The 23608-nt window shown below is 43.2% G+C and overlaps 2 protein-coding genes and 1 long non-coding RNA gene across 15 annotated transcripts in view; 1 reads left to right on the top strand and 2 right to left on the bottom strand.

Moving 5' to 3' along the window:
- The window catches only part of EXOSC7 (exosome component 7), a 32205-nt gene extending 30266 nt beyond the window's left edge, over positions 1-1939 (bottom strand). For 6 of the 7 annotated variants that reach the window (XR_014822351.1, XR_014822349.1, XR_014822350.1 and 3 more), the window contains exon 1: positions 1854-1939. Coding sequence is in view for 2 of the 7 variants with exons in the window: in XM_084986747.1 (XP_084842873.1) it covers positions 1854-1864 (11 nt within the window). In the remaining 5 variants the exon portion in view is untranslated. 7 annotated transcript variants of the gene reach the window in all.
- Positions 1940-1941: 2 nt separating this feature from the next.
- On the bottom strand, positions 1942-13615 carry LOC146397289 (uncharacterized). The gene is made up of 2 exons (XR_014822920.1): positions 12018-13615; positions 1942-4172 (listed from the first exon to the last, which is right to left on the bottom strand). It is a non-coding gene; the product is annotated as an uncharacterized LOC146397289 (long non-coding RNA).
- The window catches only part of ZDHHC3 (zinc finger DHHC-type palmitoyltransferase 3), a 76684-nt gene continuing 55063 nt past the window's right edge, over positions 1988-23608 (top strand). For all 7 annotated transcript variants that reach the window (XR_014822911.1, XR_014822910.1, XM_021071753.2 and 4 more), the window contains exon 1: positions 1988-2225. The gene's annotated coding sequence lies outside the window, so the exon portion shown is untranslated. The remainder of the gene's footprint in view (positions 2226-23608) is intronic.

The following is a 23608-nucleotide window of genomic DNA, read 5'->3' as shown; positions in this document are numbered from 1 at the left end:
AGTATCCTCTTGGACAAAGAGAGCACACATTTAGGTAGTTAAACGAATCCGAAACGATTAAGCCCTAATTCTGGAAATTCTGCAATTTGCCCCCAAATTCCTGAATGTTGTAAACAGAGAAAAAACTAGTTTGATACAAGTTATTAAAACAAAGTTTGTACAAAGAAATGCAAAATAGGGTTCTAAAGAAACCTAGAACCAACCAAGGTAGAAAAATACTATGTAAAAAAACACTATACCAATATATGTCCATATCCTAGTCAAGATCTACAAAAATGGGAGGGAGTTCAGAACTTGCCCTCCCCCTGTTCTGTTTCCCCAACATACTTTCAGAGGACAGAAGAAAGAAAAGTAGAAGTGGGGAGTCTCTTTGGCTTTCCCCTTTGAATTCCTATTTTTAAAAAAGGGCAAGTGGCATGAGAGTCGAGTTAGGCTTTGCAATCAGAAAGATCTGGATTTATATCCCAGCTCTACTGTAAGCATAGAGGGTGGAGGGGGTTGGGGGTTGTCTCTGGAAAAAGAGAGTAAGGCATGGCTTTCTGGACATAAGAGAAGCCATTTTGGCCTAAGTCTTTTTGTAATCTAAGCCTGGCTACAATGCTTGCCCTTGAACAGGTCTCAGTAAATAATGATCTTGAGGGAAAAAAAAGAATGCAGAAACAGGGACTTCCCAATGTGGCTCAGTGTTAATGAACCCGACCAGTATCCATGAGGACGAGGGCTCAGTTCCTAAACTTGTTCAATGGGTTAAGGATCTGGCATTGCAATGAGCTTGCAGTGTAGGTCACAAATTTGGCTTGGATCCAGTGTGGCTATGGCTGTGGCACAGGCTGGCAGCGGCAGCTCTGATTCAACCCCTAGTCTGGGAATTTCCATATGCCCTGAGTGCAGCCCTAAAAACAACAACAACAACAAAATGCAGGACAAAAGAAAAGTAGGAAAGAAACAATAGTTCTGCAGTAAAACAGAGTTCAAGTTCCTCCTCAAGGGATATACATGACAATGTAATATGTACCTTTGAATTGTTCTATAGGAGCTAAAGCCCTCAACCAGATGGAGTACAGTAACTACAGGCTAACACCCCCAAACTGGTCGGAACCTAAGGAACGTTTTCGTTGACCTTTTCTGACCCTCAAGCCTCCTATCAACTAAAGCTTCACCCTATTGATTTTGCCCCAATTCTTGCTGAATTCTCCTCTGCTCAAGCCCCTTCAAATACACATGTGCCCTTAGCTTGTTCCCCAATTTTGCTGTTTGAGACACTGCTTTGGAAAAGATCTCACGGGTGTCCTACTTGCAGCAAGTAATAAATCCTTCCTTCTCTCAATCTTTGTCTAGGTTGTGTCTTTTGGCTCCACACCCACCAAAACGCAAATCCAGTTTTTGGGTAACACCACCACACACTTACTAGGTGACCTTGGACAAGTGACTTAACCTCTCTGACCTCAGTTCTTTATCAGCAGAGATAATACTTACCTTCAGGACTGTTAGAAAGATACGACGAGATAAAAATTATGATAGAATATGTACCTAAAAAATGTGGGACAGCTCAGACCTCGAAGGCTGAGAGGGGATTTAATAGAATCAGGAACTACCCACCACTTCCTACCCTGGTTAGGAACCTTACAGACCCAGAAAGATGCAAGTATGCATATAGGTCTAAATGGATGCTCGCCAACAGGCCCCAAACATGCCCGCGTTGCCAGCTTCAGAATGCACACGCCGGCTGCGAGTGGTTTAATCACAAAGTAAACCCAATCGGCCGCAGTCCTCCCAGGCGAACTGAGAGCGGGAAGCGACCCGCAGAGCCAGGGGAACCCAGCGGGCCGCGCCAATGCAGCTGCTGCCGCTACCTGAACACCATGCACGATGTACACCTTCTCCGCCTCACTTAGAGCCACAGACGCCATGTTGCCGAGCTGCCCCGCCGCCTCACGTCATCAGCCCGCGTCGCCCCGTGACCACGCCCCCGCGCTCACGCGTCATCAGTCTGCGCGGCGGCCGCTCCTGCAGCAGCCGCCGTCGCTACTGCCGGGAGCTCGATGGGCTTCTCCTGCGCGCCGCCCTGTGTCTGGCCGAGTCCAGGGAGCCGCTGCGCCTCGTGCTGGGGAGCCATCGCAGCAGCCCGAGGCCGGGTGCCGGGTCGGAGGCTGCAGGGGGAGGCGGCGGCGGCGGCGGGAGCCTCACCGGGGACCTGGGACTGGGAAACTGCCTCCGGCTTCATGGTCAGTTGGGTGAGGAAACTGGGGTTGAGTGAAAAAGCTGGGGTGAGACGAGAGGAGCGGGCTGGGGCCGGGGCTGGAGGACTCGCAGTGAGAGAGGCGCGCAGCTCAGTTTGCGCAAGGCTGGAGTTGAAGTAGGGCTTGTGAGAGAGAGAGAGATCGACAGACCCTGAATGAGGGAAGGCGGACGTCGTGGTTGGTCTGGGGATTGTCTCTTCGCTCTATCTCCCGCCTCGCTGTCTTGCATTTCCCTAGTCCCTAGGGTGGTGGGGAAGAGGCGATACAGCCCCTATAGGTCGTTCCCGGCCGGAAGGGTCCGGGCCACGAGTAAGTGCTCACTAGTCCCGAGGCGTCCTCACTCACCCTAGGGATTCCTCCTACCCCCACGCCTGCTCTCTGGGGCTGACTACCGAACGCTAGCCCAGAACCTTGCCGAATCCCCTTGCCCTGGGAGGTTGCCGGAGCATTGTCCCAAAGAGAGTAGGTGGGGAGAATCTTGGTAACCGGAGCTGGAGAGGGGCGTAGTGCCCAGTCGTCCCCAGCGCTTCACAGTAGTGGCTGAAAACCCCAGCTTGGTCGTTGAGATCCGTGGACGAAAAATGAGAGCCCCAGTCGTGGCCGAGTAGGAATATGGGCCTTGAATATCTGGAAAGGATACCTGCAAGGTGAATATGGGGTCACTGAAGGAGCCCATTAAGGCGGGGCTAACAGGGCACGAAACATTTTAAAGGAGCCACGTGGATAAATGGGGAAAGTTAACCCAAAACGATGGAAGCAAAAGGTGATCTGATGACTTTTCCAAACGCCCCAATTTTGAGGAACCTACTGTTCTGAAAAGTGAAAGTAACCCTTGATTGCTTGATCTTCCAAAGAACTGTTAGGCATTTTTCAGTAACTTCAATACGGTTGCACAAATAAGTAGTGGGACCTTACTATAGATGGGCTTTGTGCTAGCTTTGGAACACTAGGAAATGAAACACCCCTTCTGCCCAGAGAAGGTCCCTGGGCAGAGGGGGAAGGCTCCAGGGCCAACACAACCACAGAACATGGTGGTTAAGAGCTATGATAGTGGCACCAATGAGCACAGGAAGATAGGGCAGGTGGCAGGAGGAGGGTATGGAGAGGAAATACCTGCCCACAATCTTAAGCACTAAACTGCTGAGCCCCACAATAGATGATCACTTCTTAGTAAACTGAACATTAGTTGTTTCTGATGTCTCTACATAGTCATCTGCAGGTGCACCTACAGCGAAGACATCTTGCAGTGTTGGACTTTGCCCTCCAGGGAAACTAGGAGAGTTGAAACCGGAAAGGTTTCCTCCCTAATGAAAGCACAGGTGCCCCACCTGTTGTGTGTGATTAGCTGCCTGGATTCTACATGAGGACTTCCGTGATGTGATAACAAGGGACTGCTGATGTTGGAAAAGGCATTTTGTGCTAGAGATTGCTCAGAAAGGAGAGACCCTGAATGTGGAATTTTACTAGCTAGGATATCTAAGAGTACTGAGGATTTAAAAAGTGTCAGTGAATAGATCAGAAAAGACACAGAAAGGTCTGAGTTTGGATACCATGAAGTCATCTTTACATTAAAAGCTGTCAGTGTGTCTTCAAAAATACAGAACATACATGTGAAGTGTTCCCCTGATAATTGACTAAAGATTCCTTGCTAGCGAAAGGTTGACAGCATTTGCTAAATAATATTATGAACAACATCTGATATGTTAGACCAAGAAGATATAAGAGGTGTAAACAGGAGTTCTCATTGTGGCTCAGTGATAATGAACCCAACTAGGGTCCATGAGAATGCAGGTTCAATCCCTGGCTTCCCTCAGTGGATTCAGGATCCAGCATTGCTGGGAGCTGTGGTGTAGGTCACATACGAGGCTTGGATCCCAATTTGCTATGGCTGTGGCTTAGGCCAACCGCTGCAGCTCTAATTGGACTCCTAGCCTGGGAACTTGCATACGCTGCCTATGCAGCCCTAAAAAAAAAAAAAGTGTGTAAACAATAGAATGTTTATTTTAAATTCTCCACTAAAACAATGACACCTTCACTGATTGTTTTACTTTAATACTGCTAGAACATTTTTATCACATTTGTTGTGATAATGCACTAGACATTTCAAAATCCATAAATTCATAGTTCTTTTTGGATTGTTGAAGCAATTCTAAGATTGTATATTGGCCAGAAAAATCAAAAAGCCAAAGATGACACATTCTTCTATTAGCCAGCTTGTTTTCCCGTTGCCGTCAGATTTTTGGGGGGGTAGGGGGGACATACTGTTTTGAGTTATGTCAGTTCTAAATCTCTGTACCCTTATTAATTTTATCTAACATCAGCTTAAGCAAAATAGTTCTTATTATGTGCCCAGCACTGTTCTAAACTACGAAGATTAATTGATTCAGTCCTATTAACAATAGCCCTGTGAGGCAGGTACTGTTATCCCTGTTGTACATATTGGGAAACTGAGGTATGGAAGGGTTAATTGTCTTATCCAAGGTCACAAGTCACATAACTAGTAAGTGGGAGAGCCAGGATTTGAGGACAACCTAGGTCCCATACCTGCATTCCTAACCACCCACTTATGCAGGTGTCCCCTTTCATTTCCTTGACCAGAGTATTTGGTGAAAGAGGCTTTTGTTTGTTATGGAATTGGCAGTGCCCTGTAAGCTATACTTAGTTTTAATTCCAAAAGCAAGGAGTCCATTCAAGCACAAATGCACGTCCCTTGAATCCTTTTTCTAGAGGAATGTTGAACATGGTGCTGATGGGATACTCGTGTGTCTGTTTCATCCAACCCTTTTCAATTAGGGAAAGCGTTACATATAGGCAGAGAAGAGTTTAACTGAAAGTAGCTAAGAGCCCTTAACAGCAGAGAGGACCAATGGATCTGGTACAGAGGGTTGAGATAGGCATGGAGACCCAGATTACAACCTTGTGCTTACTCCCAGAATAGATGTCTAGAAGCTCTTCAAACAATCAGGAAGTGTCTGTTTGCATGCCTGTGAGTCTCTAGTGTTCTCCATGGGCCTGAAGAGATGAACTGAAAACAAACACCTGCCTAAAAGGAGTTAGGATTTATTGCTATTATATACAGGGCATATTATATATCCTAAAAGGAGCCCAGGCTCTTAAACTAGTACATGAACAAGATAATAAAATCAAATGCTCAGTTGAGACACATGGTAATTAGAAGAGAGGCCAGACTATAATAAGGTGCTAATTGTGCAGGCCAGGCATCAAGGGCAACAGGTAAACAGCTGCTGCTAGCCACTGGCGGGCAGCAGTAACATTATAGAGGTGGAGTAAATCTGTCCCACCTAGCCTGAGTTAATTAAAGCAATAAAAGTTGGTTACGGAAGAGCTTGGGACAGTGCCGAGTCCATGGTGCTGAAGTTGCAGAGAGCTCTTAAAAGCCTAGCAAGAGAACATTTTATTTCCAGCCTTAAACAGAGGTAGCTGAGTTTTAGGCCTTTTCTTTTGCCTTCTCGTAATTAGCCCAGTACCCCCAGAAAAGCAAAAATGAGCTATTGTTTTCCCTAGAGATCTATTTCCTTTACATGCTTTGCATTTGTCCTACACGTGCCTTATCTTAAAGAATACTCAGTTTGAATAACCTGTCATAGTCACACCAGCAGGTCTGTGTCTGTCTTGCTCTTCTAGAAATCTTAACTTGTGGTTTCAGTGATAGAAAAAATGATGGGAATATATGGGTAAAGCTTATTCTCATTTAGAGAGAGAGTCTTCATGCATGTTTCATTTTGAGCAAATGGCAGAGTGCCTCTGTCTTTCATTAGGGCATATGTGAGGGGAGTGGGTCACATGCCCTGATTAGCAAATCTGGAAATATTTAAACACACATATATACCCCAGTAGCTATAGAAAGTAACAGAAGCTGAAATAGAAATGAAGGAGTGATGTCTGGCTGTTGACCTGTTGGGGAAATAAGGAGGCTAATGCCATGCTGCCTCAAGTTTCTTCCTACTTTTGCATTTTTAAATCATTTGCTTTCCTCTTCGAAAGCAGATTTCCAGAGACAAATGGCCAGGTTATTACTGGGCTCTAGACTGTGAAGGTAAGAAGACTGCCTTGCAAGTCCACCTAATTCAGTCATTCATCCAGACAGTGTCAGGAAACCCCAGGAGAACTCCCCCCTTTGCTTAGTCTCCTCAAAAATTGCAGTCTTTCTGGTATGTAAGAACTTGTTGATTGAACTCCTCAGATTTTCTGGGCTACCTGAGACATGACTGTCTTCTTTTTGATGTCAATGAGGATGGAATTCTTCTGGGTAGGATTGACTTTGCCTGAGATACTGGGCCTAGTGGAGCAAATAGAGTTCTGGCCACAGTTTTGTTGCAGTAAGTTTTGACTTTGCCATGTACAAAGTGTGCATTTGTGAGCCAAGAAGTTTTAGCAGAGAATCTAGAAAGGCAGGTTGGTTAGAAAGATAATGATCTATGGTGTAAAGACTATTGGACATCTATTCCAATGATCTAGATTGACTTTGATCTAGATTTACTAACTTTCTTTGTAACTTTGAGCAAGTCAGTTAACCTCTGGAAGCCTCATTTTACATGAAAATGCCTACCTTACCAGGTTGTAGAAGTCACAATAATCTTGGATATACAGACATTTAAACATTGCAAAATGGTCATATTTAACTTTGAATTTTAAGACTTCTTTTACCACTTTGTAGTATTTGATATATTTTGACAGTGCTTTTTCTGTTCTGCAAAACATTAAATGAAGGAACAAAGGAAGTGGTAGTTACATGCCATATTTCATTTTAAAAAAATGAACATGCTCGGGAAAATGCTGACAGTTATTGGTGGGTTTCTTTTTGAATATTAATGAAGAATGGGGAAAGGAAGTTAAGAGATGCTTTTGATAATAAAAAAGTCCAAGAGATTAACAGAGACGTTGAATTTGTTCCTAAGAACAGAGGAATCAGAATCTCAGCCCTGCAGGGGACCTTGGTGGTTAGCTCTCTTCCCTCTTATAGGTGAGGAAATGAGGCCCCGGGGCAGCAATGGTCTTGCCCCAAACCATGGAGTTAGTGAATAGCAGGGTGGGGAGTAGAATTCTGGCCTCTTGACTCTGAGCACAGTCTTCATTCCATTTAGCAGTAGCCTACCACCTATCTCCATAGCCCTCTAACAGCTGCTAGAGAGCACCTCGCCTGGTAGGCAGGGGCTGTGGACTTATAGAGCCTTGTGTCCTTGGGCCCAGGTTCCTCCCAAGGCTCTGCTCTGGCATTGCCGCTCACAGGGCCTGAGGTGCATGGGATCAGCAGAGACCTGAAAGCAAAATGGCTCCCGTCCTTGAAGCCTGGTACAGTTGCGATAACTGCACCAGTCCTCTTTCCTTTCCCTGGCTCCTCTTTCAGATCCCTGCATGCACTTTAAAAAAAATTTTTTTTTAAATTATAGTTGATTTACAGTGTTGTGCCAATTTCTGCTGTACACCAAAGTGACTCAGTTATACATATATACGTTCTTTTTTAATATATTCTTTTCCACGATGGTCTATCCCAGGAGATTGGATATAGTTCCCTCTACTATACAGTAGGACCTTGTCGATTATCCTTTCTAAATGTGATCATTTGCATCTCCTAACCCAAACTCCCAGTCCATCCCCTACCCTCCTCACCCCCGCCACCCTTGGCAACCAGAAGTCCGTTTTCTAGGTCTACACGAGTCTGTTCCAGTTTTGTAGGTAGGTTAATTTGTGTCATATTTTATTTTATTTATTTATTTTTTTATTTTTGTCTTTTTGCCATTTCTTGGGCCGCTCCCGCGGCATATGGAGGTTCCCAGGCTAGGGGTCGAATCGGAGCTGTAGCCACCAGCCTATGCCAGAGCCACAGCAACGCAGGATCCGAGCCGCGTCTGCGACCTACACCACAGCTCACGGCAACGCCGGATCCTTAGCCCACTGAGCAAGGGCAGGGATCGAACCCGCAACCTCATGGTTCCTAGTCGGATTCGTTAACCACTGCGCCACGACGGGAACTCCAGTGTGTCATATTTTAGATTCCACATATGAGTAATATCATATGGTATTTGTTTTTCTCTGTCTGATTTACTTAGTATGATAATCTCTAGTTGCATTAATGTTGCTGCAAATGGCATTATTTTGTTGTTTTTTTTTTTTTTTTTTTTTTTTTTGTCTTTTTGCCTTTTTCTAGGGCTGCACCCATGGCATATGGAGGTTCCCAGGCTAGGGGTTGAGTCAGAGCTGTAGCTGCCAAGCCTACGCCACAGCCACAGCAACGCAGGATCCGAGCTGAGTCTGCAACCTACACCACAGCTCACAGCAACACTGGATCCTTAACCCACTGAACAAGGCCAGGGATTGAACCTGCAACCTCATGGTTCTTAGTCGGATTCGTTACCCACTGAGCCACAACAGGAAGTCCTATTTTGTTCTTTTTTATGGCTGACTGGTATTCCATTGTGTATGTGTACCCATCTTAATCCATTCATCTGTCAGTGGATATTTACGTTGTTTCCATGTCTTGGCTATTGTGATAGTGTTGCTATGAACGTAAGAGTGCATGTATCTTTTTGAATTATAGTTTTGTCCAGATATATGCCCAGGAGTAAAACTGCTGGATCATGTAGTAATTCTGTACTTAGTTTTCTGAGGAACCTCCATCTCATTTTCCATAGTCATTGCACCATTTATATTCCCACCAACAGTATAAGAGGGTTCCCTCTTCTCCACTCTGTTTCCAGCATTTGCATTTGTAGACTTTTTAGTGATGGCCATTCTGACTGGTATGAGGTAGTACCTCATTGTAGTTTTGATGTGGATTTCTCTAATAATTAGTGATGCTTATCTTTTCATGTGCCTCCTGACCATCTGTACATTTTCTTTGGAGAAATGTCTGTTTAGATCTTCTGCCCATTTGTCGATTGGGTTGTTTGGTTTTTTGTTGTTGAGTTTTATGAGTAGTTGTATATTTTAGAGATTAGGCCCTTGTTGATTGTGTCATTAACAACCATTTTCTCCTGTTCCATAGGTTGTCTTTTATTTTGTTTTGTTTTTTGTTTTTTATGGTATCTTTTGCTGTGCAAAAGCTCCTCCAAGCACTTTTTCCTTTAGTCCCTAAAAAAAATCCAAGCCCTTGCCTAGGTGATGTCACAGTGGCTGCATGTCTGCACATGGCATAATGTAGGGCCAAGTGCTATTTTCAACACCCTCAGGTGGGGGCCTTCGTTGGTTGGTCTGAGCCTAGCATGGGTGGGCTTCCCCTCAGAAAAAGCAACGTGCTGGAACTTGGCCCTACAGGAAGTGTTCCCCAGCAGAAGCAGATTTTAGGAACTCAATCTTAGGGTAACTCTCTTGGGTCAAATTTCACAGCCTTCCTGCTCCCTAAGTTAAGGCAGGGTTAGTCTTCTGAATGTTGGCTGGTGTTCAGCCAAGGCCACACTTTAGAGTACAAAATGCTTAAGTTCAGGTCTGTGGCCTACAAACAGCGCTGCATGTGGCCCACCCACTAGTGCCATCTTGGCGTGACCATGTGTGGGCAAGAGATCCAAACTGTAAGTAAGCCAAGGTCACTGGTAGAAACATCAGCACCCCTCCCCCTTTTGTTTCTCTTAATGAGCAAAATTAATGATTGTCACGAGTAGTTAAAAGTAGGCTGTGAATGAGAACAGGCTTGGGAGTATATCCTGTCTCCACTGCATCCTAGCAGTATGACTGTAGGCTGACCTTTCCAAGCCTTGGCTTCCCCACCTCTGAAAGGGAATGGGAAAGTCAGGGCTTATCCTGCAGGGTAGAGGAGATGTGAAGATCGAGCAGGATGCAGCGGGTCTGGCACATAGCTCAATGTGGTAGACCTTCAGTGAGAGCCAGGCCCTCCTCTGCATTCCACATGCCCCAGCTGTGGCAGCAGCCAAGCAAAATGCCCTCTTGGAACCTACCCCGACAGGGGCTGGAGGCAGTTCAGTGTCAAGTGAGATCGTGCATGCACCTGACTACAAAGGGTTTCACATATCACACCCATGGACAAATAGTAATTGGGTAGCTGGATCAATGATGTACTGTAGCTTTTTAAAAGATTTTCTTGGAGTTCCCGTCATTGCTCAGTGGTTAGCGAATCCAGCTAGGAACCTTGAGGTTGCAGGTTTTATCCCTGGCCTCACTCAGTGGGTTAAGGATCCGGCATTGCCGTGAGCTGTGGTGTAGGTCGCAGACACGGCTCAGATCCCGCGTTGCTGTGGCTCTGGCGCAGGTGGGTGGCTACAGCTCCGATTAGACCCCAAGCCTGGGAACCTCCATATGCCATGAGTGCAGCCCAAAAAGACAAAAAAAAAAAAAAAAAAATAGAATAAAAGAAAAGATTTTCTTTCTGAGTTGCAGACTTCCTAGAAGGAGTTAATGTAGGGAGATGGCCACATAAGCAACTAGTAGATACCATCCGTTAGACATAGAAAGGAAGTTAACTGTCTCTCTAACCATTTCATAGAAGATCAGCTGACTCCTTGAGCTTTACTTCTTTATCCATCTGTTGAAGAGGTCAGCTAGTCATTACAGTCTCTTCCAAGAAGGTGGTGTTTTTGAGGGCCAAAGTGTGTGAGGTAGCCTCCTGGGTGCCATGCTTTGCTAAAGAAACAGCCTACTAGCAGTAAAATGGCTCATAGAAAATGAGTGAATGCTCTGTGGTTTGTTTGTTTGTTTGTTTGTTTTTGGTTCTTTTTAGGGCTGCACTTGAGGCATGTGGAAGTTCCAAGGCCAAAGGTCCAATCAGAGCTGCACTGCCAGTCACAGCCACTCCAGATCTGAGCCATGACAGCAACTCCCCTTTTTTCTTTTTCTTTTTTTTTTTTTTTTTTTTTCTTTTTTAAATAGGTATTACAGGCTCTCTGGAGTGGAAGGAAAGTCTGCTTAGAGTCCATTTCTCAGTTTTTTAAAAAAAAGAGTCACAAGTTTGGAGAGCTATTCCTCTCCCGTACACACTTTCGAGATGAAGACATTAAAGCTAAGTTGAAGTGACTTCTCGGGTCCATGAAATGTGTGTAAGGGACTAGGAAGCAGAACTCGTGTTTCCTGCTTGGTCATTCCTCCTCCCTCTTTCTTGAAAAAAAAGAAAAGAAAAGAAAGGAAAAACCAGGCATGTCTTGGCTCAAAATGTGGTCTATGGGTGGCAAGGAGTGCTGGTTTTGAATCCTGGCGTTACAACTCTCTGGTTTTGTATGACCTGGGGAATATTATTAAAAACCTCTGCACCTCACTCTTTCCATCTCTACATTGAATAATAAAAGTTCTGCATGAGGTTGTTGTGAACATTAAAGACAAGCTGCTTTGTGTGTGTCCTCAGTCATAACGGGTGTCAGTACCCATGTCCATTCCTATAGCAACGCTGCGTGTTTTAGACAAAATCTCTAATAGACTTTGACTTCCTCATCTGTAAAACAGCAGAGTTTGACTGAAATCTGTTACATAGTCTATAAAGTTCCTTCCCTCTCTAAAATTCTGACTCAGTGTTTCTTTTTTTTTTTTAACCAATTAATCTTATGAGTGGTCTTGTTTTAATTTTTTTCTCATTGTTGCAACATATGGTAAAGCATGCCCATAAAAAAGAAAGCCAGGGAATTCCCATCGTGGCTCAGTGGTTAAGGAATGCGACTAGGAACCATGAGGTTGTGGGTTGGATCCCTGGCCTTGCTCAGTGTTAGGATCCGGCCTTGCCATGAGCTGTGGTGTAGGTCGCAGACACGGCTCGGATCCCGCGTTGCTGTGGCTCTGGCGTAGGCCTGTGGCTGTAGCTCCGATTGGACCCCTAACCTGGGAGTCTCCATATGCCGCCAGTGCGGCCATAGAAAAGACAAAAAAAAAAAAAAAAGCCAGGAGGTGGTGAACTAGCTAGTCATAGTACTGCAGAAGTTGGTTGTAGTAAGTAGAGGAACTGCTGTTAGCTTTCAGGAACTGTCCAAGTCCTAAACTTTTTGCTGAAATGGACACTCATTATTAGGAGTCTTGAGTTTGTACATGAATGGGTTTTATAAGAAAGTGGCCAGTTAATGAGGCAAGAAGGCAAATTTAGCTTACTAGTTCCCTCAGTGAATTCTAATGTGTATGATTTGGTTTGGGGGTGCAATGTTTTTCTTTATTTCCTCCTTTTTTCTTTCTCTCCTTTCTACCTTCCTTCTTTCTTTCATTCTGTTTTTTGTTAAGGTTAAGTATGATAGAGACAAGAGGCAGGCAGAGGAAGGTGGACCCTCTTGTAGAGGGAGAAGCAATGTAGACTCCTCAGTAAAGATCTTACACAACAGGCCAGCAGCTCTGCCTGTCTCGACAGCTTCCTTGCCTGGCAGGGTGTGATGCAGAAGATAAGATAGGGCACCTTTCCATTGGACCACACCCTTACCTTTTGGAAAAAGTTTAGTGACTCATTCTGGTTTTTTCTGAAACTTTTCAAACATAGTGATTCATGGTTCATTCTTTGTTTTTCTGAGAAGTCATCCAAAAATGGATATGAAGTTTACAACCCTTTTGGACCCTTACACAAATTAAGAGAATAATAACTCAGATAAATTCATTTTTTACTAATCAGATTCATTTCCAAAGCTCCCAGGGAAATGGACCATTTATTCGTCATTGAAATTACAGGGCTGGCCTGTGAATGAAAACTTGGATACCTGAAGTCCATCAGTCTAGAACATGGAAAGTTCTAAATCCATGCAGTCTCAAGATCTACTTGTATGAGTACATGTGTGGATGAGAGATTGTGAGTGCGTGTGGTTTTTAAGAGAAGTAATCTTCACAAAGTCTTTTGAGTTGCCTTTAAGGATTTCTTTTAGACCTAGCTGAGCCTCTGTGACTTTAGTATAGGAACTTGTCTCAGGAAAGCAAGTGAAGCTGTCAGTCTGAAAGAGGCAAACATCATATTTATAAGGCAATAGGATTTAAACCATACATTGAGACGAATTTCATTTGAGAGTTATGATAAAAATATTAGAGAAGATGCTACCTTCCTTCAGCAGATCTTTTAAGTGATCATTTAAGGGTAAACCGAATTATTTAACTGTGGTAAAAATTAGTTTGAGAATTCAATATTTAGGGCAGGTTTAAGAGAGAACTAAACCAGCCTCCCAAGAGCAATCCAGAATAATACTAGATTTATTAAAATTTTAAATATTCACCAGATACAAATTTTTACCTAGGTTAAAAAAACTCCTGGAGTTCTCACTGGGGTACAATGGGATCGGCAGCGTCTCTGCAGCACCGGGACACAGGTTTGATCCCTAGCACCCACACAGTGGGTTAAAGGATCCCATGTTGCTGTAGCATAGGTCACAGCTGCGGCTTGGATCTGAGCCCTGGCCTGGGAAATCCATACGCCAAGGGGCAGCCAAAATAGAAAAAAAAAAAAAAAAAAAAAAGCAAAAGCACCTCCTATTTAAGGATTTCTACTACCTTGTTAATGTTGATGTCATCTGCTAAGTTGATGAAATCGAATTTCAGCTACTATGTAGTTCCTACTAGCAGGGACTCAGAAAATTTAATCCTCTAATTTTCTTTGCTGAGTATTTGGATGATCTTTATCTCTAAGCCAAGGGAAAATAGTTATACCTGATTTTGAGTTTGTTAAACTAGTATGAATATATATATATTTTATACATGACTTAATGGTTGGGTTCATTGTCCTTTGTTAATACTACTTTACATAGTCCCAAGGTCTGTTTGTATGCAGTGCATGAATGCATGTGTGGATTTAAGAATGTGAATGGGTGTGGTGTTTTAGGAAAGTAATCTTCACAAAATCCTTTTTGAGGTGCCTTTAAGGATTTGGGTTTAGATCTAGCTGAGCTACTCCATGACTTTAGTGTAGGATCTTATCTCAGGAAAGCAGGTGAATTTGGCAATCTGAGAGAATCTGAGCTTCTTGGGACATTCACTGGATTAAGAACAGTGGAAACCAGGGGAGCTAATATATCCAATACTGAACTTTTTTTTTTTTTTTTTGGCCGTGCCTGCACCATGTGGAAGTTCCAGGGCCAGGGATTGAACCCACACCACAGCAGTGACAACACTGGATCCTTAACCCACTACGGCACACAGGAACTCCCATCCAATTAGGAACTTTTATGCCAGTCATGCCTTTTAACCCCTATATGTAAAGCATGAGATTTCAGTCAATCTTCTTGGCCAGGTGATGATCATTTATAAGGATTTCCCCCTCACTGAACAAATGATTAACTATACTTACTATTGCTGGATTCTACCCATCACTAATTGTTAACTCTTGGCCAGGCCAGTAGTCTAGCCGGACCAACAACTCGCTGATGGGCCACAGTGGGATAGGGCCTGTAAGCTTGGCCTTAGCATCACCATTTCCAAACCCTTTGAGCTGCCCAGCCATGGGAATTGAGTCCTAAATGATAAACTGCAAGGCCGATCTAGCACCCAGTCCCTGGGGCTCACAGGGCCCTAGACAGCACTTTGCTAAATACATTTGTGTCTGCCTCTCTGGGTTAGGGAAGGCAACACTTGTGGTCAGACACAATGAAGCACATGTGTTATAGACAGATGGGGAAGCAATTCTCTGGACCAGAGGCAATGGGGTGTTTTGGAAACTAGTGCTAATTTCAGTCATCTCTTGGGTTTTGCTTCTGAAAGTCTAAGAAGGAAGACTAGACAGATTCCATAGACTTCCCACACGCTATTCCCACCGCCCCCACCACAGACACACAGAGCTCAGATTGTCATTCTGGGCACCTTCCTTGTCTGCCTTATCGGTAGGCTCACTATCTCTAGGGAGCTCTGGAACTTCTCTGATCCTAGGAATCTCTTTCTATGGGGCTTAATCCCTTCACCCTCTGGCTCTTAGTAAACTCCTCTGTGAGGAGGGAAGAATGGTTACTCTGGGCGTGGATTACTAACATATGGAAAAGCCGTCTCTCTTAAATGCTAGAAAACCCTTGGCCAAAAAAGCACAGTTTTGTTGTGTTTCACAGATACTGCTTTTTTGACAAATTAAAGGTTGTGGCAACCCTGCATTGAGCAAATCTACTTGTGCCACTTTTCCAGCAGCATTTGCTCACTTCCTTTTCTATATCACACTGTGGTAATTCTTGAAGTAGTTCAAGCTCTTTCTTTCTTTTTTTCTTCTTTCCTTCCCACCTTCCTTCCTCCCTCCCTCCTTCCTTCCTTCCTTTTTTCCTTCTTTTTCTTTCTGCACCTTCAGCACAGCGACACTGGATCTGAGCTGCATCTGCAACCTTTGCTGCAGCTTGTAGCAATGCAGATCCTTAACCCACTGAGCAAGGCCAGGGATAGAACCTGCGTCCTCACAGAGATGATGTCAGGTCCTTAACCTACTAAGCCACAATGGGAAGCTTTTTCATTATTACTGTGTTTTCTATGGTGATCACTGATCTTTGATATTACCTACTACACATTACCAAAGGTTCAGATGATGGTTAGCAATTTTAGCAGTAATGTCTCTTTAATTAAAATATGTACATTGTGGGAGTTCCCATTGTGGCTCAGGGGGTTAAGAACCTGACTGGTATCTATGAGGATGCAGGTTTGATCCCTGGCCTCACTCAGTGGGTTAAGGATCTGGCGTTGCCAAGAGCCTCGGTGTAGGTTGCAGATGTGGCTCAGTTCCCGTATTGCTGCTGCTGTGGCGTAAGATGGTAGCTGCAGCTCCAATTCAACCTCTAGCTTGGTAACTTCCATATGCCACAGGTATGGCCCTTAAAAAAAAAAAAAAAAAAAAAAAGTATGTACATTGTTTTTTTTTTTTCCTTTTTTTTATTACTCAAATGAATTTATCACATCTGTAGTTGTATAATGATAACAATCTGATTTCACAAGATTTCCATCCCACAGCCCAAGCACATCCCCCCACCCCCCAAACTGTCTCCTCTGGAGACCATAAGTTTTTCAATGTCTGTGAGTCAGCATCTGTTCTGCAAAGAAGAAGTCTGTCCTTTTTTCAGATTCCACATGTCAGCATTTGATGTTGGTGTCTCATTGTATGGCTGACTTCACTTAGCATGATAATTTCTAGATCCATCCATGTTGCTAAAAATGCCGATATTTCATTCTTTTTAATGGCTGAGTAATATTCCATTGTGTATATGTACCACATCTTGATCCACTCCTCTGTCGGTGGACATTTAGGTTGTTTCCATGTCTTGGCTATTGGAAATATTGCTGCAATGAACATCAGAGTACATGTGTCTTTGCGAGTTGTAGCTTTCTCTGGATAGATGCCCAGGAGTGGGATTGCTGGATCAAATGGTAGTTCTATTTTTAGTTTTCTAAGGAATCTCCATACTGCTTTCCACAGTGGTTGCACCAATTTACAATCCCACCAACAGTGTACTAGGGTTCCTTTTTCTCCACACCCTCTCCAGCACTTATTGTTTGTTGACTTTTGGATGATGGCCATTCTGGCTGGTGTAAGGTGGTACCTCATAGTGGTTTTGATTTGCATTTCTCTAATAATGAGTGATGTTGAACATCTTTTCATGTGTTTCTTGGCCATCCGTATGTCTTTGGAGAACTGTCTGTTTAGATCTTCTGCCCATTTTTTAATGGGTTTTTTTTTTTTATATGGCGCTGCAGAAGGTGTTTATAAATTTTGGAGATCAATCCCTTGTCAGTTGATTCACTTGCAAAGATTTTCTCCCATTCTGTGGGTTGTGTTTTCATTTTGTTTAGGGTTTCCTTTGCTGTGCAGAAACTTTGAAGTTTGATTAGGTCCCATTTGTTTATTTTTGTTTTCACTGTCATTAAGAGACGGATCTGAGAAGATGTTGCTGTCATTTATGTCAGAGAGTGTTTGGCCTATGTTTTCCTCTAAGAGTTTTATAGTGTCTGGTCTTATATCTAGGTCTTTAATCCACTTTGAGTTTCTTTTTGTGTATGGTGTTAGGGAGTGTTCTAATTTCATTCTTTTACATGTGTCTGTCCAGTTTTCCCAGCACCATTAATAAACAGGCCGTCCTTTCTCTGTTGTATATTCTTGCCTCCTTTTTCATAGATTAGTTGGCTGTAGATGTGTGGGTTTAATTCTGGGCTTTCTATCCTGTTCCACTGATCTGTATTTCTGTCTTTGTGCCAGTACCATACGATTTTGATGATTGTTGCTTTGTGGTATAGTCTGAAGTCCGGGAGCCTGATTCCTCCAGCTCCATTTTTTATTTTCAGGATGTTTTTGGCTATTCTGGGTCTGTTGTGCTTCCAAACAAACTTAAAAATGTTTTGTTCTAGTTCTGTGAAAAATGTCCTTGGTAATTTGATAGGGATTGCATTGAATCTGTAGATTGCCTTAGGTAGTATAATCATTTAGATAATATTAACTCTTCCAATCCACGAGCATGGTATATCTTTCCATCTATTTGTGTCATCTTTGATTTCTTTCATCAGGGTCTTATAGTTTTCAGAGTACAGGTCTTTTGTTTCTTTAGGTAGGTTTACTCCTAGGTATTTTATTCTTTTGGATGTGATGGTAAACAGGATTGCTTCCCTAATTTCTTTTTCTGCTCTTTCATTGTTAGTGTATAGAAATGCCGTCAATTTCTGTGTATTCATTTTGTATCCTGCAACTATGCCAAATTCGTGGATGAGCTCTAACAGTTTTCTGGTAGAGTCTTTAGGATTCTCTAGGTATAGTATCATGTCATCTGCAAATAGGGATGGTTTTACTTCTTCCTTTCCAATTTGGATTCCTTTTATTTCTTTTACTTCTCTGATTGCTGTGGCTAGGACTTCTAGAACTATGTTGAAGAGTAGTGGTGAGAGCGGACATCCTTGTCTTGTTCCTGATCTCAGTGGGAATTCTTTCAGCTTTTCACCATTGAGAATGATGTTCGCTGTGGGTTTGTCATATATGGCCTCTATCATGTTGAGGTAGGTTACCGTTATGCCCACTTTCTGAAGGGTTTTTATCAGAAATGGGCATTGGATTTGTACATTGTTTTTTAAACAGTGCTACTGCACTCTTAATGGTCTACAATATAGTGTAAAAGTAACTTTCATATGCACTGGGAAAGCAAAAAGTTCACGTGACTTGCTTCATTACAGTATTCACTTTATTGCAGGGGTCTGGAACCAAACTCGCAATGTCTTCAAGGTCTGCCTGTAATTAAAATTGCAAAATGATCATTGTTCTCAGTCTTTCTTTGGAAAACTGGTATCCACTTACAAAAGTGGAAAATTCGTTCCACCAAAACCAGAACTCAGGCCTGTTGGCTTAGTGCCTCCCTGAGCTCATTGGCCTCTGATCTCAGAGCTCTCTCATTTGTCTTGCCTGTTGCTGCCAGAGTGCCTTGCCATGGCACAGACATGTACCTTTCACAACTTTCCCCAGAAGCCACTGGTTCACCAGTACCTCTAGGGTGAACTTCCAACTCATCATGAAATCCAGGCCTTGTAAAACAGAACCTTCTCCCCACCTTTAAAGTTTCATTGCCAGTTACCCCTCCCCCAATCCCAACAAAACCCATACATGTGTGCTGCATGCCCACGCATGCAGCCCTGGACATCCAGCACCCCCACCCCCAGCATTGCCTCTCTCCCTACAAGTCCACCCACCTCCTTGCCTTTGAGCAGTACACCTCACCTGGCTCCATGAGACACTCACATCCCAACCCCTCATAAGTCTTGCCATGAAAAAGTCTTTTTATCTCAATGCTGGGTTTTGTGGAAGTTTTGGGAGGGGTTCTGTTTGCCCCTCTGTTGAGCTTTTCATTAGTCACCTATGTGTTAGGATTATCGCTCTTCATTAGATTATCTGGTTTATGTATCTGTTGAGTCAGAAACTACTGATTTGAGCACATACACATACCAGATACCAAGATACAAAGCTGAATAAAACAGGACTTTCAAATTAGTAGAAAAAAGCAAATAAGACTAGTCTTACCAGGTAAGAAGCTGGTAGAGGAAAGGGCAGGCCCTAGTCAGGGCAGTGCACACACATTGTCCTCATCGTGGGTATGAGCACCCTGCACAGTTCCTCGGATTTTTTTTTTTTTTTTCTTTTTAGGGCCGCACCTGCAGCATATAGAAGTTCCCAAGCTAGGGGTTTAATCAGAGCTGCAGCTGCTGGCCTGTGCCATAGCACTGCAGGATCCAAGCCGAGTCTTCAACCTACACCACAACTTACGGCAGTGCTGGATCCCCAACTCACTAAGCAAGGCCAGGGATCAAACCCGCACCTCATGGATACTAGTTGGGTTTGTGACCTGCTGAGCCACAATGGGAACTCCCAGTTCCTTGCATTTAGTGGCTGCTTTATACATTCCTTTTTGAGCTGAACTGAAGAGAGGAGGCTTGAGAAAGCAAACAGGGCAAGGGCATCAGATGAAGAGGGCAGGGAGGGGGCCTGGAGGAGGCTGCCCCTCTGAGGGTATGAGCAGCCTGGCAGGAGTGGTATCGAGAACCACCAGATTGCACGTGGGCTTGCCCCAGAGGCTGAGCAGCTAGTCTGCCCACCTCCTCTCAAGCAAGGACTCAGGTCAGGAGTGAATCCTTGGCAAAGAGCCTTAACCCCAACGATTGGAATTTCCCTAATTCAAAAAGGAAAAAAAGTCAGTATTTGCCCTTTCTGTTGCTGTTATTAGGGGCAGAGTGATGGGAATGTGTATGATTTATTTCCCCATATTTCTCAGAATTCTCAGTTGTCTAAAGGAACAGATCCTTATTGGAAAGCTATTTCAGTTGCTTTTGAGGGCCTGGGGGTTAAGTATACTTTTTATAGCAGTGCGGCTTCCTCAATTTTGAGTGGACTGTGAACTCCAAAGTGTGGGTTGGAACATGCTCTTCAGTTCAGCTCTTCGTGTCTGGCTCTGCCTGGTATACCCTTGGCTGGTCCTTTCCCAAATCACAGGATCTCACTCACCAGCGATGGGCAGTGGGAAAACACAGCTCCTCCATCCACTCTTGGGTCTCACGTTTCCAAAGATAGAACACATGGTTACTTGAGTAAGTAAGAGTCACAGTCCACTTACTTCATGGTCCTATTTGGGGCACCCTCCGCCATCTAGAATATGGCCACAGTCCTAAAAGTAAGCAAACAAGGCCTCCAAGAGGGACCCTGAAGCTCCTGCATTTTATTCCTTAATTCTAGGCTGTTCCCTATTATTCCTTAATTCTTATAATGAACACATGTGGTAAGTGGCTACTATGTGACAGGCACTGGGGTATTGAGTCCCAGCCCTCAAGGACTGTGTGATGGGAGAGCATTGCTGGTGTTCCCCAAAGGCCTGTTACCTAAAATGAGTACCTTTCTTTTACAGACAAATCTAACAGGACTTAGTTTTATTTGCCTTTCCAGACTACAGCCAATTAGCATAGTAAATACAGGGTGCAATGGGAAGATTGGTAGCTGTGGACACAGAAATGACAGCCAGAAATGGAGGAGGAAGACAAAGAACTGCACAAAGGAGATGCCAGAATTACAAGGATAACAGTCTGCATAGGCCAGTTGGTGTGAGGCCGAGAACCCAGTGAATCTCCGTACCCCCTGAGGACATCATTACCTAACATGCTCCAGTAATTGATGTTTCTGGTAATGACTTTAAATCATTCCAAAGAAATGGATGGTTATTGTGCCTAAGAACAGGAACAGCTATAATATCTCTTTTGTTGTTTTTGATTTTACTTTTATTTTTTAAGATTTCCAGCTTGACCATCCAAATGGTTAAAATGTGTTTCTGCTTAGGAATAAGCCACAGCTACCTGGGAGATTTACTTATGTGGAAGGGCCTATTCCTCAGCAAAACCACACATACTGGAACACAACTCAAGTTTAGTTAAGTTGTTGCCATATGTACAATCAAGAATGAGTAACTGTCAGAGGACAGATAGAATACAGTTAACTACTGAAAATATACCGTGAGCATAATGTAATCACTAAAAGTATCTAAACAAGAGCACTGCTCTGAGATTTATTTTCAGTGGTCATCCATTTCTGAAAACCACACTATGATAATTGAAGGACAGTGGAGTACAGGTCGTGGTGAGATAACCTGCAGACAGCAGATGACAGGATGGTACCTTAACACACATGGGTTGGAGTGGGGTGAGTTGTAACTGACCATCTCGATCACATTGAGCTGTTTTGCAGGGAAGCAGGCAGACCTCAGAGATACTGAAGTTTCCGTTCCAGATCTCTGTAATAAAGTGAATATTGAATATAGCAAGTCACATGAATTTTTTGGTTTCCCAGAACATACAAAAGTTACTGCAGTCTATTAAGTGTGTAATAGCATTAGATCTAAAAAACAATGTACATACCTTAATTTAAAAATATTTTGGAGTTCTCTGATGGCCTAGCAATTAAGGATCCTAGTTTGTCACTGCTGTGGCTTGAGTTCAGTCCCTGGCTTGGGAACTTCCACTTTCCACCTTCCAAAGGGTGCAGCCAAATAATAATAATAATAATAATAAGTTTTATTGCTAAGAAGTACTATTACCTGAGCCTTCAGCAAGTCATAATCTATTTTGTTGTTGGGGAGTCTTGCCTCAGTGGCTTCATTCATCAGGGTGGGATTGCTGAAGGTTGGGGTAGCAAAATAAGACAATAATTAAATTTATCATGTCAATTGACTCTTTCTTTCAGGAATAATTTCTCTGTGGTGTGCAATGCTGTTTGATAGCATTTTACCCATAGTAGAACTTTCAAAATTGGATTCAGTCCTTTCAAACCCTGCCACTACTGTATCAACTAAGTTTTTGTAATATTCTGAGTCCTTTGTTATTTTAACAATCTTCATAGCATCTTTACCAGGAGTGGATTTCATCTCAAGAAACCACTCTGTTTGCACATTCATAAGAAGCAACTCCTTATCCTTTCAGGTTTTATCATAAGGTTGCAGCAATTCAGTCATATCTTTGGACTCTACTTCTAATTCTGGTTCTCTTGCTATTTCCACTGCATCTGCAGTGACTTCCTCCACTGAAATCTTGAACCCTTCAACATCATCTATGAGGGTTAGAATCAACTTTTCCAAGTTACTATTAATGTTGATATTTCGACCTCTTCACCTGAGTCGCAAATGTTCTTAAGGGCATCTAGAATGGTGCACCCTTTCCAGAACGTTTTCAGTTGACTTTGCCTAGATCTATTGGAGGAATCACTATTTATGGTAGCTGTAGTCTTTAAAAATGTATTTCTTAAATAATAAATGAAAGAATTACTTCTTTGACCCATGGGCTGCAGAATGGATGTTGTGTTAGCAGGCATGAAAGGAAAAAAAAATTAATCTGGTTGTACATCTCCATCAGAGCTCTTGAGTGACCAGGTACATTGTCAATGAGCAGTACTATTTTTGAAAGAATCTATTTTTCCGAACAGTAGGTCTCAACAGTGGACTTAAAATGTCAGTAAACCTTGTTATAAACAGATGTGCTTTCACCCAGGCTTTGTTTCCATTTATAGAGCACAGGCAGAGGAGATCAAGCGTAATTCTTAAGGGCCCTAGGGTTTTCAGAATGGTGAATGAGCACGGGCTTCAAGTCACCAGCTGCATTAGCCCCTAACAAGAGAGTCAGCCTGTCCTTTGAAGCTTTGAAGCCAGGCATTGACTTTTCCTCTTTAGCTGTGAAAGTCCTAGGTGACATCTTCATCCAATAGAAGGTCATTTCGTCTACACTGAAAATCTGTTGTTTAGTGTAGCCACCTTCACAAATTATCTTAGCTAGATCTTCTAGATAATTTGCTGTTATAGCTTCCACATCAGCACTTGCTGCTTCATATTGCACTTTTATGCAGAGTGAGATGGCTTCTTTCCATAAATTTCATGAACCAAACTCTGCTAAGCTCAGAGTTTTCTTTCACAGCTTCCTCACCTCTCTAAACCTTGGTAGGGGAGTTCTTTTGTGGTGCAGTGGGTTAAGAATCTGGCATTGTCACTGCTGTGACCTGGGTTTGATCCCTGGCCTGGGAACTTCTACATGCTGTGGGCACAGCCAAAATAAAATAAACCTTGGTAGAACTGAAGAAAGTTAGGGTCTTGCTCTGGATGAGGCTTTGCCCAAAGGGAATGTTATGGCTGATTTGATCTTCTATCCAGCCCACTAAAACTCAAGGACATAGAGAATAGACTTGGACTTGTGGTTGCCAAGGAGGTTGGGGAGAAAGACGTGGGATAGATGGGGAGTTTTGCATTGGTAGGTGCAAATTATTACATTTAGAATGGATAAGCAGTGAGGTCTTACTGTATAGCACAGGGAACTATATCCAGTTTCTTGAATAGACTGTAATGGAAGATAATGTAAGAAAAAGAATGTATATACATGTATGACTGGGCCACCATGCTATACAGAAGAAATTGATTCAACACTGTAAATCAGCTATACCCTAATAAAAAATAAATTTAACTAAAAAAATAACAAAATAGGGAGTTCCTGCTGTGGCT

Source organism: Sus scrofa, chromosome 13, assembly GCF_054392235.1.
Source record: "Sus scrofa isolate SSC_HxYL_T2T_F1_AM1 chromosome 13, Sscrofa_HxYL_maternal_Yorkshire_Landrace_v2.0, whole genome shotgun sequence".
Lineage (NCBI taxonomy): Eukaryota > Metazoa > Chordata > Mammalia > Artiodactyla > Suidae > Sus > Sus scrofa.
The sequence above is the reverse complement of the archived record's forward strand: the minus strand, read 5'-3'. Positions and strand labels throughout refer to the sequence as shown.